Here is a 20,321-nt window from a genome sequence, read left to right on the forward strand (position 1 = left end):
CTCTAGAAGCAACACCGTCCACTGCACCGGTTTTACAAATTACAAACTTACAGTTCGAGCATAAACACTGCAATTGCAATGATATACATACACAGTCAAATCGATAAATGTATCTATCAAAAGAAGGTACAGAGCCGGAGAAACTTGAAAGCTTCCGATTGGCTTTAGAATTGACCGTCATTGACTCCCAATGGTCTCCTAGACCAGTGTCTAGTGTCTACTGAAGGGTTAATTTAGGTAGTTAAAATCATATTGAGTGAAAATATCATAACCCTAACATAAGGATAACATTGGCCCAGGTAAAAAATTTAAAAAAGTAATATTTTTTTTTACATTAAAACGTTTTATGCATGTTATTTGATATAGTTTACTTATGTAAAACAGATGACCACTGCTTAGTATATAGTAGAAAAATGCTAGCCGGAGACATATAATAATAGATAATATAGACATATATTACTGAATGAGGGTTGGGACCCCGAGAATGAAATAAAGAGCAGAGTTGAACAAGCCAGAAATGCTTTTTTGAGGCTTCGTAAGTTTCTGACTGATCGCAAATTGGACTTCAACCTCCGATACAAGATGCTTAAGTGTTATGTGTGGCCTGTTCTCCTGTACGGAATGGAAGCATGGACGTTAAAGGCCAGTTCCATTAACAAACTTGAAGTGTTCGAAATGTGGTGCCTGCGTCGAATGCTCAGAATATCATGGACGGACAGGGTCAGAAATGAGGAAGTACTCAGAAGAGCGGGCTTACAGGATAGGGAACTTTTTAATTATGTAAAAAGTAAGAAGACTGCATACTTGGGGCACATTATACGAGGAGAACGATACACTTTTCAGCAACTGATACTCGAAGGGAAAATAGAGGGTAGGAGAGGTCTCGGACGTAAAAAAATGTCATGGCTGCGCAATATTCGACAATGGACAGGAATCCACAGCTATGAAATGCTTCGCAATGCTGCTAAAAACAGAATTATTTAATCCTGACTATTTAACATCTCACCTGACAAGACGATGTACGGTGGACGCCTACGCAGAAATGCATGGCACCTTAAGAAGAAGATAGACATATAATAAGAAATATAGGGCCGAACGTTGGAGAGCGAGAGATAACTGAGATAAGACTGGCCTAGAGATTAGTTTCAATCGGTCAGTGGCAGCAAGAATGGCAACACGTGATGTGGCGGAGTGGACGAAGTCGCTAATCCCGAACCTTGGAAGCTGGATGGACTGTGGGCATAGGCAGCTGGATTATTATCTGACGCAAATGCTCACAGGCTATGGCTGCTTCCGCAGCTACCTTTTCAGGTTTAGGAGGTGTAAGTCCGATGGGTGCCTTTCAAAATAACGAGAGGAGAGGGTACTCGCAACAGAATTTTAAAACGAGCGAGTAGCACCTCGGTGGGGTTCGGACTGTCGCAGGCCGAAATAGGAGCGAATGAGAGACATACGACGCGATAGAGATGACAGCCTTGCTACGGCAAGGGGTTGAAAGGCTTTGTGGTTCGTGTGGGCCGATAAATGTAGGCCGTCCGCACATTAAGCTACTCAAAAGAAACCAGTTGGTAACTTTAGTTACCAATCAGTTGCTTATTAGTTACTGCCCATGTATTTTAATGAGTATCCGCACACAGCGCTACTAGTTAGTAACCGGTCTCTAATGCGTCAGTGATCAGTCGACAGCGGACTGGACGTGCAGGTCGCTTGGCGACTAGTTTCTAGTTTGTTGTGATATTTTTAAAGTTTACACGCGAAATGGCGAAATTGGTAGAACAGTCGTTTAGTATAAAATTAGTGCAAGAAGTGGAAAAACATCCCTGCCTATACAACTACACATTAAATGAATATTCACGTAAAGACATTACCGAAAAGGCTTGGAATGATATAGGAAGAGAATTGAATTTAACAGGTATGTATTTACTATACTCATATATATATATATATATATATATATATATATATATATGTTTATTTAAATTAGTTAAAAATAAGCTATACACTATATTTCCATTGCCATGGAAGAGCAGCTCCTGGAGTTGTAAAGTAATTAGATAAATAATCTCTTAAGTTATATGCGGACGTTTGGTCAGTGATGACTTCATTGATTTGTGGATGTATTATATCGGGATCTCCAGCCGCACTATTGCTGTCTTCAAATGTCCGCGCCTTATATGGTATTCCTTCCCGTTTTCGTACATAATTATGTAGAACACAAACAGATTGTGTTATCTTAATAATTTTTTCGAGCGAGTGACATTTGATTGGAGTATCTAAAACGTGAAACTTTTCAGCCATCATGCCAAATGCACACTCTATTGTAAGTCTTCCCCGACTTAATCGATAATTAAAAATTCTTTTTTTATTATCCAATCCACGTTGTGGATATGGTCTCATTAAGTAGCGTAGTAAGGGAAATGCTTCGTCGCCAGCAAAGTAGTACGGGAATTTATTATTGCTCTCGTCGGTGGGTAATTTTGAAGATAGCGGAAAATTTAGTACGCCATTTTCAATCCAATGCTTAATAGCTGACGCACGGAAAATTCCACCATCGCTATTTCTGCCAGCATAACCAGTTTCAACCAATGTAAATAGGCCATCTGCATCACAACATGCCATTAATATGATGGAATGGTACGATTTGTAATTAAAATTACTTGATCCGGTATTGGCCAGCTTTTCTATGCGAATATGTTTCCCGTCAATAGCCCCTAAGCAATTTGGTAAATTCCATAATAAATAAAAACGTTCTGCAATTTTTTCCCATTGTTCTATAGTTGGAATTGGTAGATATTCTTCTTTTAATGTATCCCATATAATAGTTGTCGTTTCGGCTACAATTTGCGAAACGGTATTGTCCCCTCTTGCAAAATATAGAGCAAGACTAACGAATGTACCTCCAGTTGCTAGATATCTGGAATAGAAATGCATTTAAAAGAACGACATTCGCATTCTAAAGAACTTTAAAAGAAATAGTAATAGGTGCCATTATATTATGCGGTCTACGTCGCGTTTATCTTATAGGTTGCGATCTACCGAGAAAAATAAACGATAAATAAATGACAACAAAACGGAATATACAATAAACTTATTTCTTTACTATTATATATATATATATATATATATATATATATAACAGTATAATCTTTTCCAAAATGGTTTGCCTAAATAAAAACCTCTATTTTCAAATAAAATGACCTGGAAAGTTTACATAAATTAGTTATGTCTTAACTAATAGCGAGAAAAATCTGTTTCTCGCATTTTTAAGGGACCTCAGAGAGGTATATAGATAAGGCAGACCGCATACTCTAGTAGCACCTAGTAATTAATGTATACATTCAATATTAATAATTCTGCCATGATTTTATTCTTTTCTTTATTTTTTACAGTTATGGCGCAAAAAACTTAAATAAGGAAAATAGACACATTTGAAAGCAATACATATAATTTCTAAATAGGTATGTTTTTGTTTCAGGAACCGAATGCAAGGAAAAGTGGAAAAACTTAAGAGCTGTATTTGTGCGACATATGAAATCAGCGCCAAGTGGCTCGTCAGCTAAATCAAAAAAGCCTTATTACCTTACTGATGTAATGCAGTTTACTTTACCATACGTAAAAGTTTTAAATTCCGCCACGTCAGGGAATTTACCAAGGCGAGCAGAAAAAGAAATACGCGATGACCAAGAAGAAGAAAATTGGGATGATGATTCACAGACAGCACAGCCATCTCCAAAATCCGTTTCCCTACCAGCTTCGTCCCAAAATTCTGATTCATTAACAGTGCTATCTCCCCAGTCGTTTCCTCCTGAAATCCCACTTCCATTATCACCGGTTCATCAAAATTACTCATCTTCAAAGCGCAAAGATAGGAATAAAAAGTCAAAAGATGGTTCAGATGAAAACTTCGATGAATATTTCAAATTAAAAAAACAAAAACTTGAAGCCAGCATGAATCCTGTGCAAGATGCCAATAAGATGTTTTTGTTGAGCTTGCTACCCGATATGAATATGATGTCGTGCCACCAAACAAGAATATTTAAGCGAAAAGTCATCGATTTAATGGACAATATATTAGAAAATACTTCGAATATTTTGAGCCCAAACTCAAATATTTCTACAGATACACAAGCCTCGACAGGGGTCGAATCTGCATATTTACCGATCCAAGCGATAAGAGAAGCAAATACCCCTTCTCTTCACAGTACACAACATCCACAAAAAGTCTATTATGAACTTGTAGGAAATATAATGAATACAAATAATACTAATGTTTAATTTAGCTACCGATATCTTAAGTATTACTAAGTAGTTAACTAGAATTAGTGATTTAGAATGTTTTCATTTAAAGAAATTAAATAAATGTTACTTCCTTACCTGAGGGTTATTAAAATCCTTTCTTCCGCCCCAACACATTCTCGCATTTGAGTATTTTTCTTTTGAATCGCAGGTACAAGCAATTGTACTAAATGTAAATAAGATTCTTTTGACATTCTATAAAATGCAAGAAATTTAGCATCACTTTCTTGTAATTCTTTTGCAGCAACAAAAGCTCTGCAATTTATATTGTTTGCAATGTAGGGATGAACCCAATACCTTCTTTTTTTCTGCATTTTACGTCTTCTATTATAATAATAAAGAATAATATCTTCATCACTTGAGTCACTAGACATTCTTAACGCGATAATAACACTCAATAATATAATATAAAGGTTTAAAATTTAAACACCCTATAACAAAGCTACTCGTACAGGCAAGAAGTGACTCGTTTCTATTAATTTTCAGTAGCGTAGTGTGCGAGTCGCAGTTTGTAAACAGTTGGTAATTCTAGTTACCAACTAGTTTAGTTTCTTTTTAGTAGCTTAATGTGCGGACGGCCACACAAAGTATGCACAAAGAATGGGAATCGGGTGATAGCACGGTATCAGGAGTGATGTTTTGCCTTAACCAGCCATTCCATCCTGATGTATGGAGTGACAGAGGAGAGGTTTATAATTGGACGCCGAGCGTCTCGGACTGGTGACGGGACGAAGTGTCAAAGGTATAACTCCCTTAGGCATCTCGTCCTGGCACAACTTCGTTAGGTTATTACGTCACAGGTTACGAGTCACAGGTGTGTGTATGCAGATTTTCCTTCTTCTCTTTAAATATGTAAAATCACGTTCAAACAAGTGAGAAGAAATTACCTTTCTGGTACATGTTACACACTATACTTTTACTACCCATGTTAGTTCAAACATATATTAGTCACGTTTTGATTTACAGATCGAAAGCTTTTGACAAAATGCAATTTATAGTTTATTAGTACATGTCACAAGTAAAGAGCCTTAAAGGTAAATTTGAAATAATAGTTTTAATTATTTAAATATTTACCGCTTTTCTATTGTTACCTTTTTTATATAATTAGAAACCGTAATTAGGTTTCGTGTACAAAGGCCAATTTATTACGTAGATAAACAATAATTGCGGTTGGTAACAAGAGAAGTAAAATAACAAAATTAACAATAATAACAATATTTATACTAGTAAGCACTGTAAGAAAGAACGTGTAAATAAAAAAAAACAATTCTTTTATGTATCGATTTACATTTAAAAACAATTTTGCGGATCATATAATAACTTGATATACATGATAATGATATACATACACAGTCAAATCGATAAATGTATCTATCAAAAGAAGGTACAGAGCCGGAGAAACTTGAAAGCTTCCGATTGGCTTTAGAATTGACCGTCATTGACTCCCAATGGTCTCCTAGACCAGTGTCTAGTGTCTACTGAAGGGTTAATTTAGGTAGTTAAAATCATATTGAGTGAAAATATCATAACCCTAACATAAGGATAACATTGGCCCAGGTAAAAAATTTAAAAAAGTAATATTTTTTTTTTACATTAAAACGTTTTATGCATGTTATTTGATATAGTTTACTTATGTAAAACAGATGACCACTGCTTAGTATATAGTAGAAAAATGCTAGCCGGAGACATATAATAATAGATAATATAGACATATAATAAGAAATATAGGGCCGAACGTTGGAGAGCGAGAGATAACTGAGATAAGACTGGCCTAGAGATTAGTTTCAATCGGTCAGTGGCAGCAAGAATGGCAACACGTGATGTGGCGGAGTGGACGAAGTCGCTAATCCCGAACCTTGGAAGCTGGATGGACTGTGGGCATAGGCAGCTGGATTATTATCTGACGCAAATGCTCACAGGCTATGGCTGCTTCCGCAGCTACCTTTTCAGGTTTAGGAGGTGTAAGTCCGATGGGTGCCTTTCAAAATAACGAGAGGAGAGGGTACTCGCAACAGAATTTTAAAACGAGCGAGTAGCACCTCGGTGGGGTTCGGACTGTCGCAGGCCGAAATAGGAGCGAATGAGAGACATACGACGCGATAGAGATGACAGCCTTGCTACGGCAAGGGGTTGAAAGGCTTTGTGGTTCGTGTGGGCCGATAAATGTAAGGCACAAAGAATGGGAATCGGGTGATAGCACGGTATCAGGAGTGATGTTTTGCCTTAACCAGCCATTCCATCCTGATGTATGGAGTGACAGAGGAGAGGTTTATAATTGGACGCCGAGCGTCTCGGACTGGTGACGGGACGAAGTGTCAAAGGTATAACTCCCTTAGGCATCTCGTCCTGGCACAACTTCGTTAGGTTATTACGTCACAGGTTACGAGTCACAGGTGTGTGTATGCAGATTTTCCTTCTTCTCTTTAAATATGTAAAATCACGTTCAAACAAGTGAGAAGAAATTAAATTTCTGGTACATGTTACACACTATACTTTTACTACCCATGTTAGTTCAAACATATATTAGTCACGTTTTGATTTACAGATCGAAAGCTTTTGACAAAATGCAATTTATAGTTTATTAGTACATGTCACAAGTAAAGAGCCTTAAAGGTAAATTTGAAATAATAGTTTTAATTATTTAAATATTTACCGCTTTTCTATTGTTACCTTTTTTATATAATTAGAAACCGTAATTAGGTTTCGTGTACAAAGGCCAATTTATTACGTAGATAAACAATAATTGCGGTTGGTAACAAGAGAAGTAAAATAACAAAATTAACAATAATAACAATATTTATACTAGTAAGCACTGTAAGAAAGAACGTGTAAATAAAAAAAAACAATTCTTTTATGTATCGATTTACATTTAAAAACAATTTTGCGGATCATATAATAACTTTTATATTGTAGGTATATTGCCATATCCTATGATTCTTGCATAATACACAAATGTGGAAAATCCATATCATCATTTTATGAAAAATGTAAAATAGATTTCGTATTTTCTTCGTGACTAAAAAAAAAGCTTAACACATAAAATAACATCCTGTAGTTTCCTTTTTTAGATCAATGTTAATCTGATCTTAGAACACAATTTTTTTAAGTGTTTCTTAAAAGCCTTTTTTTTATTTTTCCGGTTTTTCTTTGCAACTTTTTCCTGGAATTTGCAAATCACCAAAACTATTTACATTCAGTGTATCTCATTTCAACTACCATCAATACTACTGTTATCTTTAATTTTAACTGAATTTATTGCACAAAAATTTTCCATATGATGATTTTTAATTACATTTTAATTAATTAATCTATACTAAATGATAGAACGACAGGTAAACCAAACGGTAAACCAAATCAAAATAAACGTTATCCCCGCATGATAAACGTGATAATGAGTTCTTAACATTACACTCGAAAAATTCTTCGTAAAAAAAATAAACTTTTGGAAAACAAATCTACTGAAACTTATTCTGTTATTGATGACAAGACACGTAGGCAGCAATTTCGTTTAAAGGAACTTCGTACTGAGCTTGAAACTCGTAAAAATAATGGAGAAAATGACCTTACGATTAAATATGTGAATTCTTTTGCACCAAAATTTACGGATTGGCTTTTTATGTATACGAATCTTCTTCTTCTTCTCGTAGCACTACAACCCGGGGTGGGTTTTGGCTGACTGCACAACTTGCTTCCATCTTGAACGGTCGTCCATCATAGTTGAGTCAGTGGGTAGCCCCATTGTTCTTAGATCTGACCATATATTGTCTCTCCATCGCATTGGTGGACGTCCTAAGGGCCTTCTTCCTGTGGGGGCTTCCTCCCATATTAACTTGGCAAGGCGGTTATTAGGGAGTCTATGGACATGGCCAGTCCATCTTAGACGTTGGGATCTAATCTCTTGGACTATATCGTTCGTTCTATACATCTGCTTGACCTCAGCATTTGTTCTCATTCGGTATTGGTTGCTATTAATGTCGTGATAAGGCCCAAAGATTCTTCTGAGGATTTTCCTCTCAAAACATCTAAGTTTTCTTTCAGTTTTTTTGGTTAGGGTCCACGTCTCACACCCATACATGAGCACCGGTCTAATCACCATTTTATATATTCTAATCTTTGATGTTCGTGTTAGGCTTTTAGATTTAATAGTATACTAATCTAAACTCTCTTATTTCCAAATTTAATGAGTTTATAAGTACTGTTCAACTTTTAAAACCTCACATTATTCTCTGAACATTAACATAACGTGGCTTAATTCTTCTACCCCCGATGCTATTCTAAACATTGATAATTTTACTATATTTCGTAGAGATAGAAGTACTCGTCGAGGGGAAGGAGTATGCATCTATTTAGCAAATGAAATTACCAATACTTTTTCCATCGGCAATAAAACAATAGACGTACCCGTATAGAAATTACCCACTTACTTATTACTAGTAACTCTTTCATATTTAATATAGTTTGCATATACCGACCTCCGGATACAGTACTTACTCAGGACAATATACTTATTGACAAATTTGAGGAATTATCATCCCTTGAAAATCTCATTGTTGTTGGAGATTTCAATTTTCCAGAGATTAGCTGGCCCATTATTTCCAAAACTGATACTATCAATTCCCAAAATTTGTTTAAAAACTTTATCATGAACTCAAATTTATTACAACTGATAACTGAACCTAGAAGGTTTAGAGCCAACAGTAATCCTTCAATTTTAGACTTATTTTTCACAAATGACGATCAATTAATTTCTACTATAATAATATAGATAATTTCGTAACGTATCCCACTACTGATTTCTTTAATGTAAATTCAGTTTTATCCCAGTTAAACTGGCAATCTATTTTTCTTAATCACTCTGATCCATCGTCAATGTGGGACTCTTTTCTTCATACTGCTACTACAACAATTTCTGATCATACAACCGAACGGCAGTTATACAAAAATCGACTAAAACATTGGATTAACCTCTCAGCTATCCATTTAATTCGACATAAGCGAAAGCTTTGGCGAAGATATAAACTTACTGGTTCCCTTTATGATTTTCTCGCCCACCGTAATTTTTCTAACCGAGTCAAACAATCTTTGCTAAAGTTTATCGGTACATTTGCACATCTTTATCTTCTAAAGTCTCCATACCATTACTTCAAAAAGCTGACGGGTCTTTATGTTCTTCGAATAACGAATCTTCGGAGTGTTTATCGTTATTTTTTTCCCAGGTTTTTATAGATGAACTTAACGATACCATTCCTCAAATAATGTGCCCACGTTTGTTTAAAAATCTTGACAATATATCTTTCACACGAGATGCAATTAAACATCATTGATGGAAACTACGCAATAATTCATCACCTGGATTAGACGGACTCACCTCCTTTTTCCTCAAACAATGTGCAGAATCTGTAGCCATCCCTATATCTCTCATAATGAATGCTTCTTTTAGTCAAGGTTCTCTCCCCTCGTCCTGTAAATTGGCTTCAGTTACTCCTATATTCAAGAAAGAAAATAAACTTGATTGCAATATTTATCGTCGAATCAGCCTGGTTCCTATTGTCGGCAAGGTCATGGAATCGATTATTTCGGAAGCGATGTCTGAGTTTCTTCTTCAAGAAAATGTCATCCCTCACCAACAGTATGGCTTTATCAAAGGTCGTTCAACGATCACAAACTTACTTCATTGTGTAAATGATTGGTCATTATCTTTAAACAATCGGCATCCTGTCGATGTAGTCTACTTAGACTTATCCAAAGCTTTCGACCGTGTTCCAAAACGTCGATTACTAGCTAAATTGGATCACTATGGTATCCGCGGAAAGTAAAACATTTGGATTCAAGATTTTCTATCCAACAGATAGGTACTTCACGGTTCGTGTAGGGGAAGATCACTCACTATATAAGCCAATCAAGAGTGGAGTCCCACAAGGATCAGTACTTGGACCGCTACTTTTTTGTGGCTACACTAGTGATCTTCCGCTCATTGTATAAAGTAAGGTTTTCATTTACGCTGATGATACGAAATTATATGTGAAACCAACTATTAACCAACACGTTCTTCAACACGATCTTGATGCAATATTCAAATGGTCCTCAGAATGGGTACTTCCGCTTAACATTGAAAAATGCGTTGTTTTACATATCGGCAAAAATAACCCATCACTGCCGTACTTTATTTATGGACATCTCTTAAACTCGGTAACCTCCCACAGCGATCTCGGAGTGATAATTAATAGTGACTTAAATTGGTCTGATAACATAATGTCGGTGTGTAAACGAGCAAACTCGAAACCGTTTTTGATCCGTAAATGTTTTACACGTATATCTCTAACCTCTGTTAGTAAACTTGACTCAATATACGTTAGACCTACTCTGGTGTTTGCCAGGCCAGTGTGGAATCCAGATTTCAGTCGCGATAAAATCCTACTTGAAAATGTTCAGCGTAAAGCCATAAGACTGGCATACGGCAATGTAAGACCTAACTATGAAGATAGACTATGCATGGCTCATCTTACGACATTCAAGCAGCGACGTCTTCGAGGTGACCTAATTATGTCCTTCCGTATTTTAAAACATAATTTTGGGAACCTTAACACCATATTCACTTTAAATCAAGACGAAAGATTAGGACGCCATCGTTATAAATTAACGAGGGAACAAACTACTGCAAGGCCCAGGGTGAACTTCTTGCCAAATAGAATATTCAATATCTGGAACAATTTGGATCAAGACCATAAGGTTCTTGAACTCCGAAGTGGAGCATAGAGCTTCAGTGAAAACGCGCTATCGGGTTCTATTTTGCGCTAAGGCCTTCACCTCATTCCAAGACTTTCCTTGACCTTTTTTCTCATCCATGATGGATCTTCTCCAAGTTTGTACAGGGCGACCTCTTTTTCTTCTTTCTTGGGGTTTCCACTCTAGGGCAATCTTTGCAATACTGGAATTATTTTTTCTGAGTGTGTGACCAGTCCAACCCCACTTTCTAGATTTTATTTGATGTTCTACCCTTTTTTGTTCGGTCAGGTGTAGTAGATCTTCGTTTCCGATGATGTTAGGCCAGAAAATACGAGCAATTCGTCGTAGACATTTATTAATAAAGACCTGCAGTTTATCTGTAAGGGTTTTTGTCACTTTCCAGTTTCACAACCGTAAAGTAGAACAGACATGACATTTGACTCTCATATTGACTGGGTTGAGCATGCTGAATGTTTGTTGAGCTTTTCGTATCCTCATACGAATATCGTCCTCTGTACCTCCGCTTTCTGTTATGACACTTCCAAGATAGGTAAAGTTTTCCACATTTTCAATCTGCATGTTGTTGATGGTAAATAGCGTGTTGTTTCTTGCATTTACTCTAATGGATTTGGTTTTACTAATATTGATTTTCAAACCTAATATTTATTTTACTACGGCAACTAGTGTTAACATCTTTAAAAATAAACTTGATAGCGCCTTATTTTATTTATAGAATTGTGTTATTTTTGGGACCGCATTATTTATTAAGTGTTTCACAATTTTTGTATGATGTACTTAATTGTTTAACTTTACTTAACTTTATAATTGGTATTAGTTTTAAAAGGATATTTTTTTTGCTTTTTGGGCATAATAGGAGGTCGTTCCTCTGGACTTATTTGTTATATAATAATAATAATAATAATAGATTAATAAATAATGTTATAGATAAATTGAGTAGCTCAGGAGTCACTTCTAACACCACTGCCTGTCCCGAGCCAGAATAAACGTTGTCATGATAAATGGTAATGCACCATTCCATAAGTTAAAAAAATAACTGCTCAGAATGGATGGGCAATAAGTTGAACAACAGAGATCAAGGAACTAGTAAAATAAAGAGATAACAAAATAGATATAAGCGCAAAACAACAAAAAAGAAGGGAAAAGAACAGTAACGGCTTTGTGAATATCTTCTAAACCAGCGTTTTTAATGTTTTTTAGTCCGCGAACCCCTAGAAAATAAAGCAATATTTTAAAGACCCCCTTAGACATTACTTGCCTTGAAAAAGTAGGGATACGTTCCGTAGTCTTCTAAAATTATATAAAACCAAGACAAAAACAAACAAGTTTGCAGAAATTAAAAGAAATAGGCTGCGTGATAAATTACTTCGAATATCTGAAAGAAATTCATACAAAAGCTTAAAGAAAACTTTTGCGAAGTGGCTCAAAATCATTTTCATCGTCAGAAGAAATTGTCTCTGCAATAGATATTTGCGGTAAAGGCGATGGATTTTCCCACATTAGCTCTTCCTTTTCTAACAATGTAATTAGTAATTAAACTTTGCGATGATGATGCTAGTAATTTTTTATGTAGCTCACGATACCCTGACATGCAGTTCTGCAGCTCACGTTGTAATTTAAAGGCTCGTTCAAAATAGGGGTCATTAATAAGCACAGTTGAAGACCTCGAATTAATTTGGCAATGAGGAGGGTTGGTTTTTCTTCCTCATCATTATCATTTTCTAGACTCGCGACGCCATCTAAAGTTAGATCTAAAGTTTGATGAATTATATCATGGTCACTTAATGCATCATCCACAAGCAATTCATCTAGATCATCGTGGCTGAAGGTATCAAAACCATCTCCGGCAATTTTATGTGCCAAATCAATTAATTCATCTGATAGTATCGCTGTTTGAGTGGTTACATTGCTTGCTACACATGCTGACCACTTTTTTCCAACAAGCATTTAAAGTTCTTGGTCTTATTTGAGCGGAAGCAGATGCAACATGAATCAAACAATCAAAAATAGAAAACTGCTTCCACGCGTTTTTTACTGGCTCATTTTACGGGCTCATTTTCTAATCTACTCACGATGGATTTGTAAGTTGCTTTTATGTAATATTTTTTAAACGCTACAATTATGCGTTGATCTAATGGTTGAATAAGGCTTGTTAGGCTGAATCTAATGGCTGAATAAGGGGGATGAAATACTATTTGAACGTTTGGATGTTAAAAGTGTGGATGACCTGCTGCATTGCCAATAATTAATAAAACATTAAAATCGAGAGAGTTTTCCTTCATATAAGCTTCTACTTCTGGCACGAAGCAATTATTGAACCATTCTGTAAAAATAGCTGTTGTCACCCAGGCTTTCTTGTTAGTCATCCAATGCACTGGCAGTTGTTTTAAATTTAGATTTATTTATTAAGAGCGGTTTCAACATCCGATATCCTGATGCTGATGCATTGCTACAACGTAATAATGTTATTCGATATTTACTTGCTTTATGGCCACTTGCAATTTTTTCATCCTTTGCGATGTAAGTATGGTTAGGCATTTTTTTCCAATACAGTCCCGTTTCATCAGCGTTAAATACTTGATCGGCACAATAGTCCCTATCTTCAATAATTTTCGCTAGCTCCTGTGGAAATATTTTTGCTGCTCTTCATCTGCTGTAGCACTCTATCCTGTAATCTTGACCTTTATGAAGAGCCTTTCTTTTTATATAGCCATCCTTTGCTAGTTGAAAATTCTTTACCAGCTTGGGAAGTAGAAGTTGGTGGCTCTGACTGTTTCATTAACTCATAAAACTGAAGAGCTTTTTCTGGATTAAATAACCACTTAACAGGAATTCTTCTTTGAATTAGTTCCTCAATCCAAATTACGATGGCTCTTTCTGTTCTTTCTAATAACACATCCCTTGAGTAATATGAAAATTTGGCGCTTAATTTTGTACCAGAAATTATAGATTTTCTTACAGCAACTTCATTCTTCTTAATTGCTCTTACAGTTGATTCACCTAAATTAATATGTTTTCTAATTGGCGTAGATCCTTTTCCTTTTCCTTACCGATATAAAATTGTAATTTTCGTTTCCAACAAATTTTATTATCTGATGTTTTTTTTAAATAAAACTTTACGATACTGCGCGCGATCTTGAGCCTCAAAGCGCGCTATAAAAATACCGATATCTTTGACAAAAATAAACCTACGAACATTTTCACAAGCTCAAAATGTTTCTTTTGAGTTCTTCTATAATTACTGTTAATTAAAATATAAATATTTATTACAACAAATTAATTTATAATTTTTTTAAGAAAATTACAACTTTGTTAACTATAGGATATAAGAACAACGGAAATTATTTTTAACATGTTGCTATCAATTGGATTATCTAATATTTAAAATGTACAATCAAATCGTAACGATATATAAGGTTCATCGCCGAGATTGTCCTTGACATTTAGTGTGTAGATAAAGTATAATTCTACGAATATGAGTAATGTTTAAAATTTGATTGATACACTTTTATTTACTATTCTCCGATATATAACTACTGATAACGAAATTACAATTAAAAAACTGCATTATTATAGTTTTCTATTACTTCCAGATATTTGCTAAGTACTGACTTCACCCAAGTTACTTTAAAAACAATTTAAATGATGTCCATAATACTGAAATATACTTTTGCTAAATGTGATATACTTTTTCTATTATAGTAACAATTGAAATTGAAACAAAACACAAAACTGATATGTGTTATGTGTTCTATATTCTTTTGCAAAATAAACACAAATTAACTTCTAATAAAAATGTCTCTCCTTGTCCAGTATAGTTTCTAAATTCACAGTAACTTTCTTAAAATCAATCAATACTATATATACAATTGTTTCTTTATTCCTAAATTTTCCATCATTTATTCTTACAATGACAATTGCAGCTGTTGTTAACATGTCTTGCTTTGAAACATTTCATTTTCCTCATTAATTTCTCTCCCATATTTTCATGGTGTCACTATATAACTAGTTTTATGATCCTGTAGTTTTTACATTGTTAAATTATTCCTTTATTATTGTACATAGGTACTGTACGCCCAGGATAGCAATAGACGTGAGCTACACGCAAACCAGAGGAGGGACTATAGAAGGACTATCGAAGGACCCGGCAGAATTTTGAAAGGCGTTGCCAAGCATCCAAGGTCTAACAATTTTATTCATTCATACCATTATAATAAGTAAAATACACTATGCAAATAGTAATATTTTCATTTATCAACATCTAACAGATGTCGACAGAGTCGACAAGATCAAAGTGTTGGTGGCAGCTTTTGGTTAACCAAATTTCAGACAAAACTAACCCGTTGACTTAAAATATATAAACCGTGTAAAGTTGCCTTCATATTTCTATCGTTCAAATGGCGGTATAAATGTTTAAGAAATTCGAATAGCTGCTTTGCAGAGACGTATCACGATATTTGTTGTTTCACCCATACAAATTTATTGATGTAAGTATTAAATCATAAAATAATAATGTGTAAGAAATTTGATTTTGGAAAAAAATCAAAACGGTATATTTCTTCGTTTTTTAAATGGTTAAAAGTGAAATGTCAAAAGATTATCAATCGGCATCTGATACATCGACATTTTCTATTAGCGTTTAACGCTGACGAAACGTTGATACAAATTTTCTTGGATTGTTCATTCAAAACAATCCTTGTTTGCAAGTCGTCAACTCTTTTCTACAGTTCCAGTCTCAGTATCATTGTTTTTTTATATCACTTAAATGATTATCGACTATTACACCTTCCTCGCTACTACTTGGGTTCTCTTGCTCCCATGGACGAAAAAATGTAGGTGATTTTTCTCATGGTCTAAATATTTTCTCTATACGCAGATATACAGTTTCAAAAAACAAACAACAAATTTCTACACAACTCAAAAATTGAATGCACATCTCTAAACAACCAAAGGTGACAACTAAACGAAAAATTTGTAAGTTCAGTCCCTTTAAAGATAAGTCTTCTTCTTCTTCTATGGCACTACAGCCCAAATTTAGCCTTGGCCTCCTTTATTTTTTGCCTCCACCCTTGCTTGTCTGTGGCTGATCTTCTCCATACACGATCTCCTAAAAGCGCTTGTGCGTCGCTGTTTACTTTGTCTTCCCAGCGCTTTCTTGGCTTTCCAACCGGTCTCCTTCCCTTCATTCTAGCATTCAGTGCTCTTTTTGGTCGCCTATCCTCTCCCATTCTTATCACATGTCCGGCCCATTGCAATCTTTGTATTCTAATGAAGTCTGACAGTGGTGCTTCTTTATAAAATTGATAAAGCTCGTTGTATCGATTTCTGAAGATTCCGTTTTCCCTCACAGGTCTTAGTATTCTCCTCAGTACTTTCCTTTCGAATGTGTCGAGTTTGCTTTTGGATGTTTCTTTCAGGACCCATGCTTCACTGCCATAGCATGCTATTGGTCGAATTAAGGTTTTATAGATTCTCATCTGTGTATTTCGGTGGACATTTTTAGACCGAAATATATGGGAGAGGGCAAAATAAGCTCTGTTTGCCTGCGTTATTCTCTTCCGTATTTCTCCATCTTCTGATCCGTCGGCATATATTTCTACTCCCAGGTATGTAAACTTTCCAACCGTTTCAATGTCATCTTCATGTATAATGTTTTGTGGGACTATATTTCTTCTCGTCTGTATCATTATTTTTGTTTTTTCTGTGTTAATTTCCAGACCTAGCCTTTTTGTTTGCTTTTTTAACTCTGCATATGTTTCCTGTGCTCCTGTTGATGTTCTACTCATAATATTAATATCATCGGCATAAGAGGCCAGTTGAACCGTTCGGTTGAACAGTAGGTTTCTTCGTCCAGTTTGCATTTGCCTAACCGCATACTCCAGTGCCAGGTTAAACAAAGTTGGAGCCAGCCCATCTACCTGCTTTAGTCCCTGCGAAATTTTGAAAAAGTCTGTCCGGTGTGGTTTTGTATTCGTACACATGCCTGAGTTTCATCCATTGTGGCTTTAATGAGTCCAATTAACTTTTGTGGTATTGCCAATTCAGCCAATATATTGTAGAGTTTGTTCCTTTTGACTGAGTTGTCTGAGTTATATGGCTGTTTGAAGTCTACAAACAGGTTTTGAACATCAATGTCATGTTCCCATGATTTACTCAAGATCTGTTTGACTATAAATATTTGATCCAGTGTCGATCTTCCCCGTCGGAAGCCCGTCTGATACTCTCAAATAATATTTTCTGCTAGTGGTTGGAGCCGCTGGTTTATAATATACGTGAGGACTTTATATGCTGTACCTAGCAGAGAAATTCCACGATAGTTTTTGCACTGGAGTTTGTCTCCTTTTTTTAGATCGGGCATACTATATGTCTTTGATGAGCGCGTGGATGTGACTTGCTAGGTGATCGCCACCTACTTTATACAATTCTGCTGGTATTTCGTCAACCCCCTGGGCTTTTGTGTTTTTCTGGGGTTAATAGCTTCGAGAACTTCCTCTATGGTTAGAGCTTCTACTCCATTCTCTACTTCATTCGCTTCTACGAAGTTCGTACCCATGTCATTTTCCATGTCTACTTGTGTACCAAGTAGGGTCTGAAAATAATGCTTCCAGGTTTCTGTGACTTTCTGTTGGTCACTGATTATTTGCCCACTTTCATCTTTACATAGACTTGTTTGAGATTTATACCCACTTTTTATCTTTTTTAGGTATTCGTAAGCCCCTCTAATTTCGTTGTTTTTGAAATTTTCTTTAATTTTTTCTATTTGTCCATTTTCATAGGCTCTTTTTTTATTTCTACATATCTTGTTTGCTTTCCGTCTTGCGACTTCTAATGATGTTCGTTTTTCCCGTGTTCTTCTTGCTATATACATTTTGTGTGCTTCATTTCTTTCCTCTATTGCTTGTCTGCACTCGTCATCGAACCATGCTCCTTTTCCATCCAGTACTGCTGTTTTGTATTATTTCATTTGCCCTCTATGGAGTGCAGTTCTAGCGTCCTTAACTCATTTGCGACTTCTTCGAACTTCTCTTTACATTCCTGAATCTTCAGTTTTTTAAGGTTCAGTTTGTTTTTTCTTTGTTGTCTTTCGTTTCTTTCTTTGTTAACTCTGCATCTAAGGTTAGTAAAAGGTGGTCTGATCCACAGCATGCTCTTCGTCGTGTTCTCACATCTGAGATACTACTGGCTGCCCTTTTGTCTATCAGCACATGGTCGATTTGATTGGTTGTGGTTAAATCTGGTGAAATCCATATCATTTTGTGTATGTCTTTATGTAGGAAGCATGTGTAACTTATAACCATGTTTTTACTGGTGGCAAAATTTATCAAAAACTACCCATTCTCGCTTGTTTCATTGTACAGTGGGTGATTTCCTGTTGTGCCATAGAACTGCGGCTCCTTGCCTATTTTAGCATTCATATCACCCATTATAATCTTGATGTCATTTTTGGGCGCATTGTCATATACTATCTCCAGCTGTTGGTAGAAGCTAAGTACTTACCTGTATTTTAATAATCACATTACTCATTGTAAATTAGTCATTGTAGAACTAAAGTAAACACCTGCATATGATATTAGTACAGTTAAAATTATTAGACGATAAATATTAAGCAAGAGAAATTAAAGTTTTTTCTAGTTTTAAGGACAAAAAAAGCAAGTTCATTAGCTGAACCGAATTGAAAATTATTCTGCACATTATATTTGAAGCATTATTTGGTTAAAACATCTCATTTTGCCTGGACTAACGGTGGTATTTGTTTGAATTTGCCGACGGACGATAGATAGATGGACAGGCGTATGTTACCGTGGGTTTGATCCTTCTGGATCTTTAAAATGGAAAGGGGACAACCTGTTACTTTTATATAATATAGAAAATATTCAGTAAGTGTATACTGTTCTTTATATTATTTAACCACCATTATTAAAATATTGCCAATCATGCATTGAACATTCTTAGCTCAAGCGAAAATTAACAGGTCAATAAACCTTCGAAAATAATAGACGGGACCTGTCTCTAAATCATGATTTTCGCTAAAGAAAATTCTGATATAAATCATCTCAAAAAAAACTCTGGTAGATACGCATTTTCGGTATTGATCTGAGAAGATATAAAAATCAGGGCCGCATTAAGGCCAACGACCGATCCTAACCTCTCGGGCAGGTATAATACTTTGTACTCTGGGGTAGTCCTTTTAAATATAAATTTTAAGTCATACATATTGCATAAATCACACCATGGCTTGTATAAATTAAGTTGAAAGATCTATAATACCTAATTACAACGATTTTATACGTATTCTTAAAAATTATTATTGTTAAAACGAAAGCATGTACGTATTTTGTGACTTAACCACAGTTATCGAAATGTCGACTTTTGGAAAATTTTATTTTTGCTTCCCAGAAACTAATTACGAAATTAATGTAAGCTCAATTTATAGTCCCCTAAGCATTCCATTAAAAAAGAACAGCATGTAGAATATATGAAAAGTTTGGGGAAAATATATATCATTGGAGGTGACTTTAATGTAAAGCACGCCCAATGGGGATCACGATTGACAACAACTAAAGAAAAAGAGTGACTGGCTGCCATAAAATAACAGAAATGTGAAGCAATATCAACAGGTAGACCGACTTATTGGACAAACAAAATATCGGATTTATCTGATTTCTTCGTTATTAAAAATATTTCATCCAATTATATATCCATCAACTATAATTGATGGCTGCTTGTCGGGTTCTATGCCCCTGTTGCATCAGTAAATATGTTGTGTTTTTATTTCTTCTATAATCTGACATTTGTCCGACAAACAATCACATCAATTAATTCTTTCTTGATCATAACAACAATAGGTTGCTTCCCAACTATCTCCTAAAGACATATCCCTCAATTTTCGGTGTGTGATGAAGCTGAAGACCATCAGACAGCATTATAGCATAAATGAGCGTTGAATATGCGCGTACTTAACTACAACTTGAACCAGTATTGTAAGTTCTTTTTATATATTTCTTCAAACCATGCATATGTAATATATTGACAATATTCATAACATACGGAAATAACTCCGACGGAAGAAAAAGAGGATTATGAAAAAGACATGCTCTATGGGGCACTAGACCGAGAGTACGATGAGTGCCCAAAAAATGACATCAAAATAATAACAGGAGACTTAAATGCCAAAGTCGGAGGAGAGAATATATTTTCGCTCACCATCGTAAAAGAGAGCCTGCATGTAGACTCTAATGATAATGGTCTCAGAATCATAAACTTTGCGATGTCTAAGAACA

General features: G+C 35.4%; 2 protein-coding genes across 3 annotated transcripts in view; one reads left to right on the forward strand and one right to left on the reverse strand.

Annotated features, from left to right (window-relative positions):
• SamDC (S-adenosylmethionine decarboxylase) overlaps positions 1-20,321 on the reverse strand; it is a 102,085-nt gene that overhangs the window by 66,885 nt on the left and 14,879 nt on the right. The window lies entirely within an intron of this gene.
• Positions 1,591-4,453, forward strand: LOC140446894 (uncharacterized). The gene is made up of 2 exons (XM_072539479.1): positions 1,591-1,912; positions 3,476-4,453. The coding sequence occupies exons 1-2, from the start codon at positions 1,759-1,761 to the stop codon at positions 4,273-4,275; spliced, it is 954 nt and encodes a 317-aa protein (XP_072395580.1). The 5' UTR covers positions 1,591-1,758; the 3' UTR covers positions 4,276-4,453.

The sequence above is a fragment of the Diabrotica undecimpunctata genome, chromosome 7 (genome assembly GCF_040954645.1).
Source record: "Diabrotica undecimpunctata isolate CICGRU chromosome 7, icDiaUnde3, whole genome shotgun sequence".
NCBI lineage: Eukaryota > Metazoa > Arthropoda > Insecta > Coleoptera > Chrysomelidae > Diabrotica > Diabrotica undecimpunctata.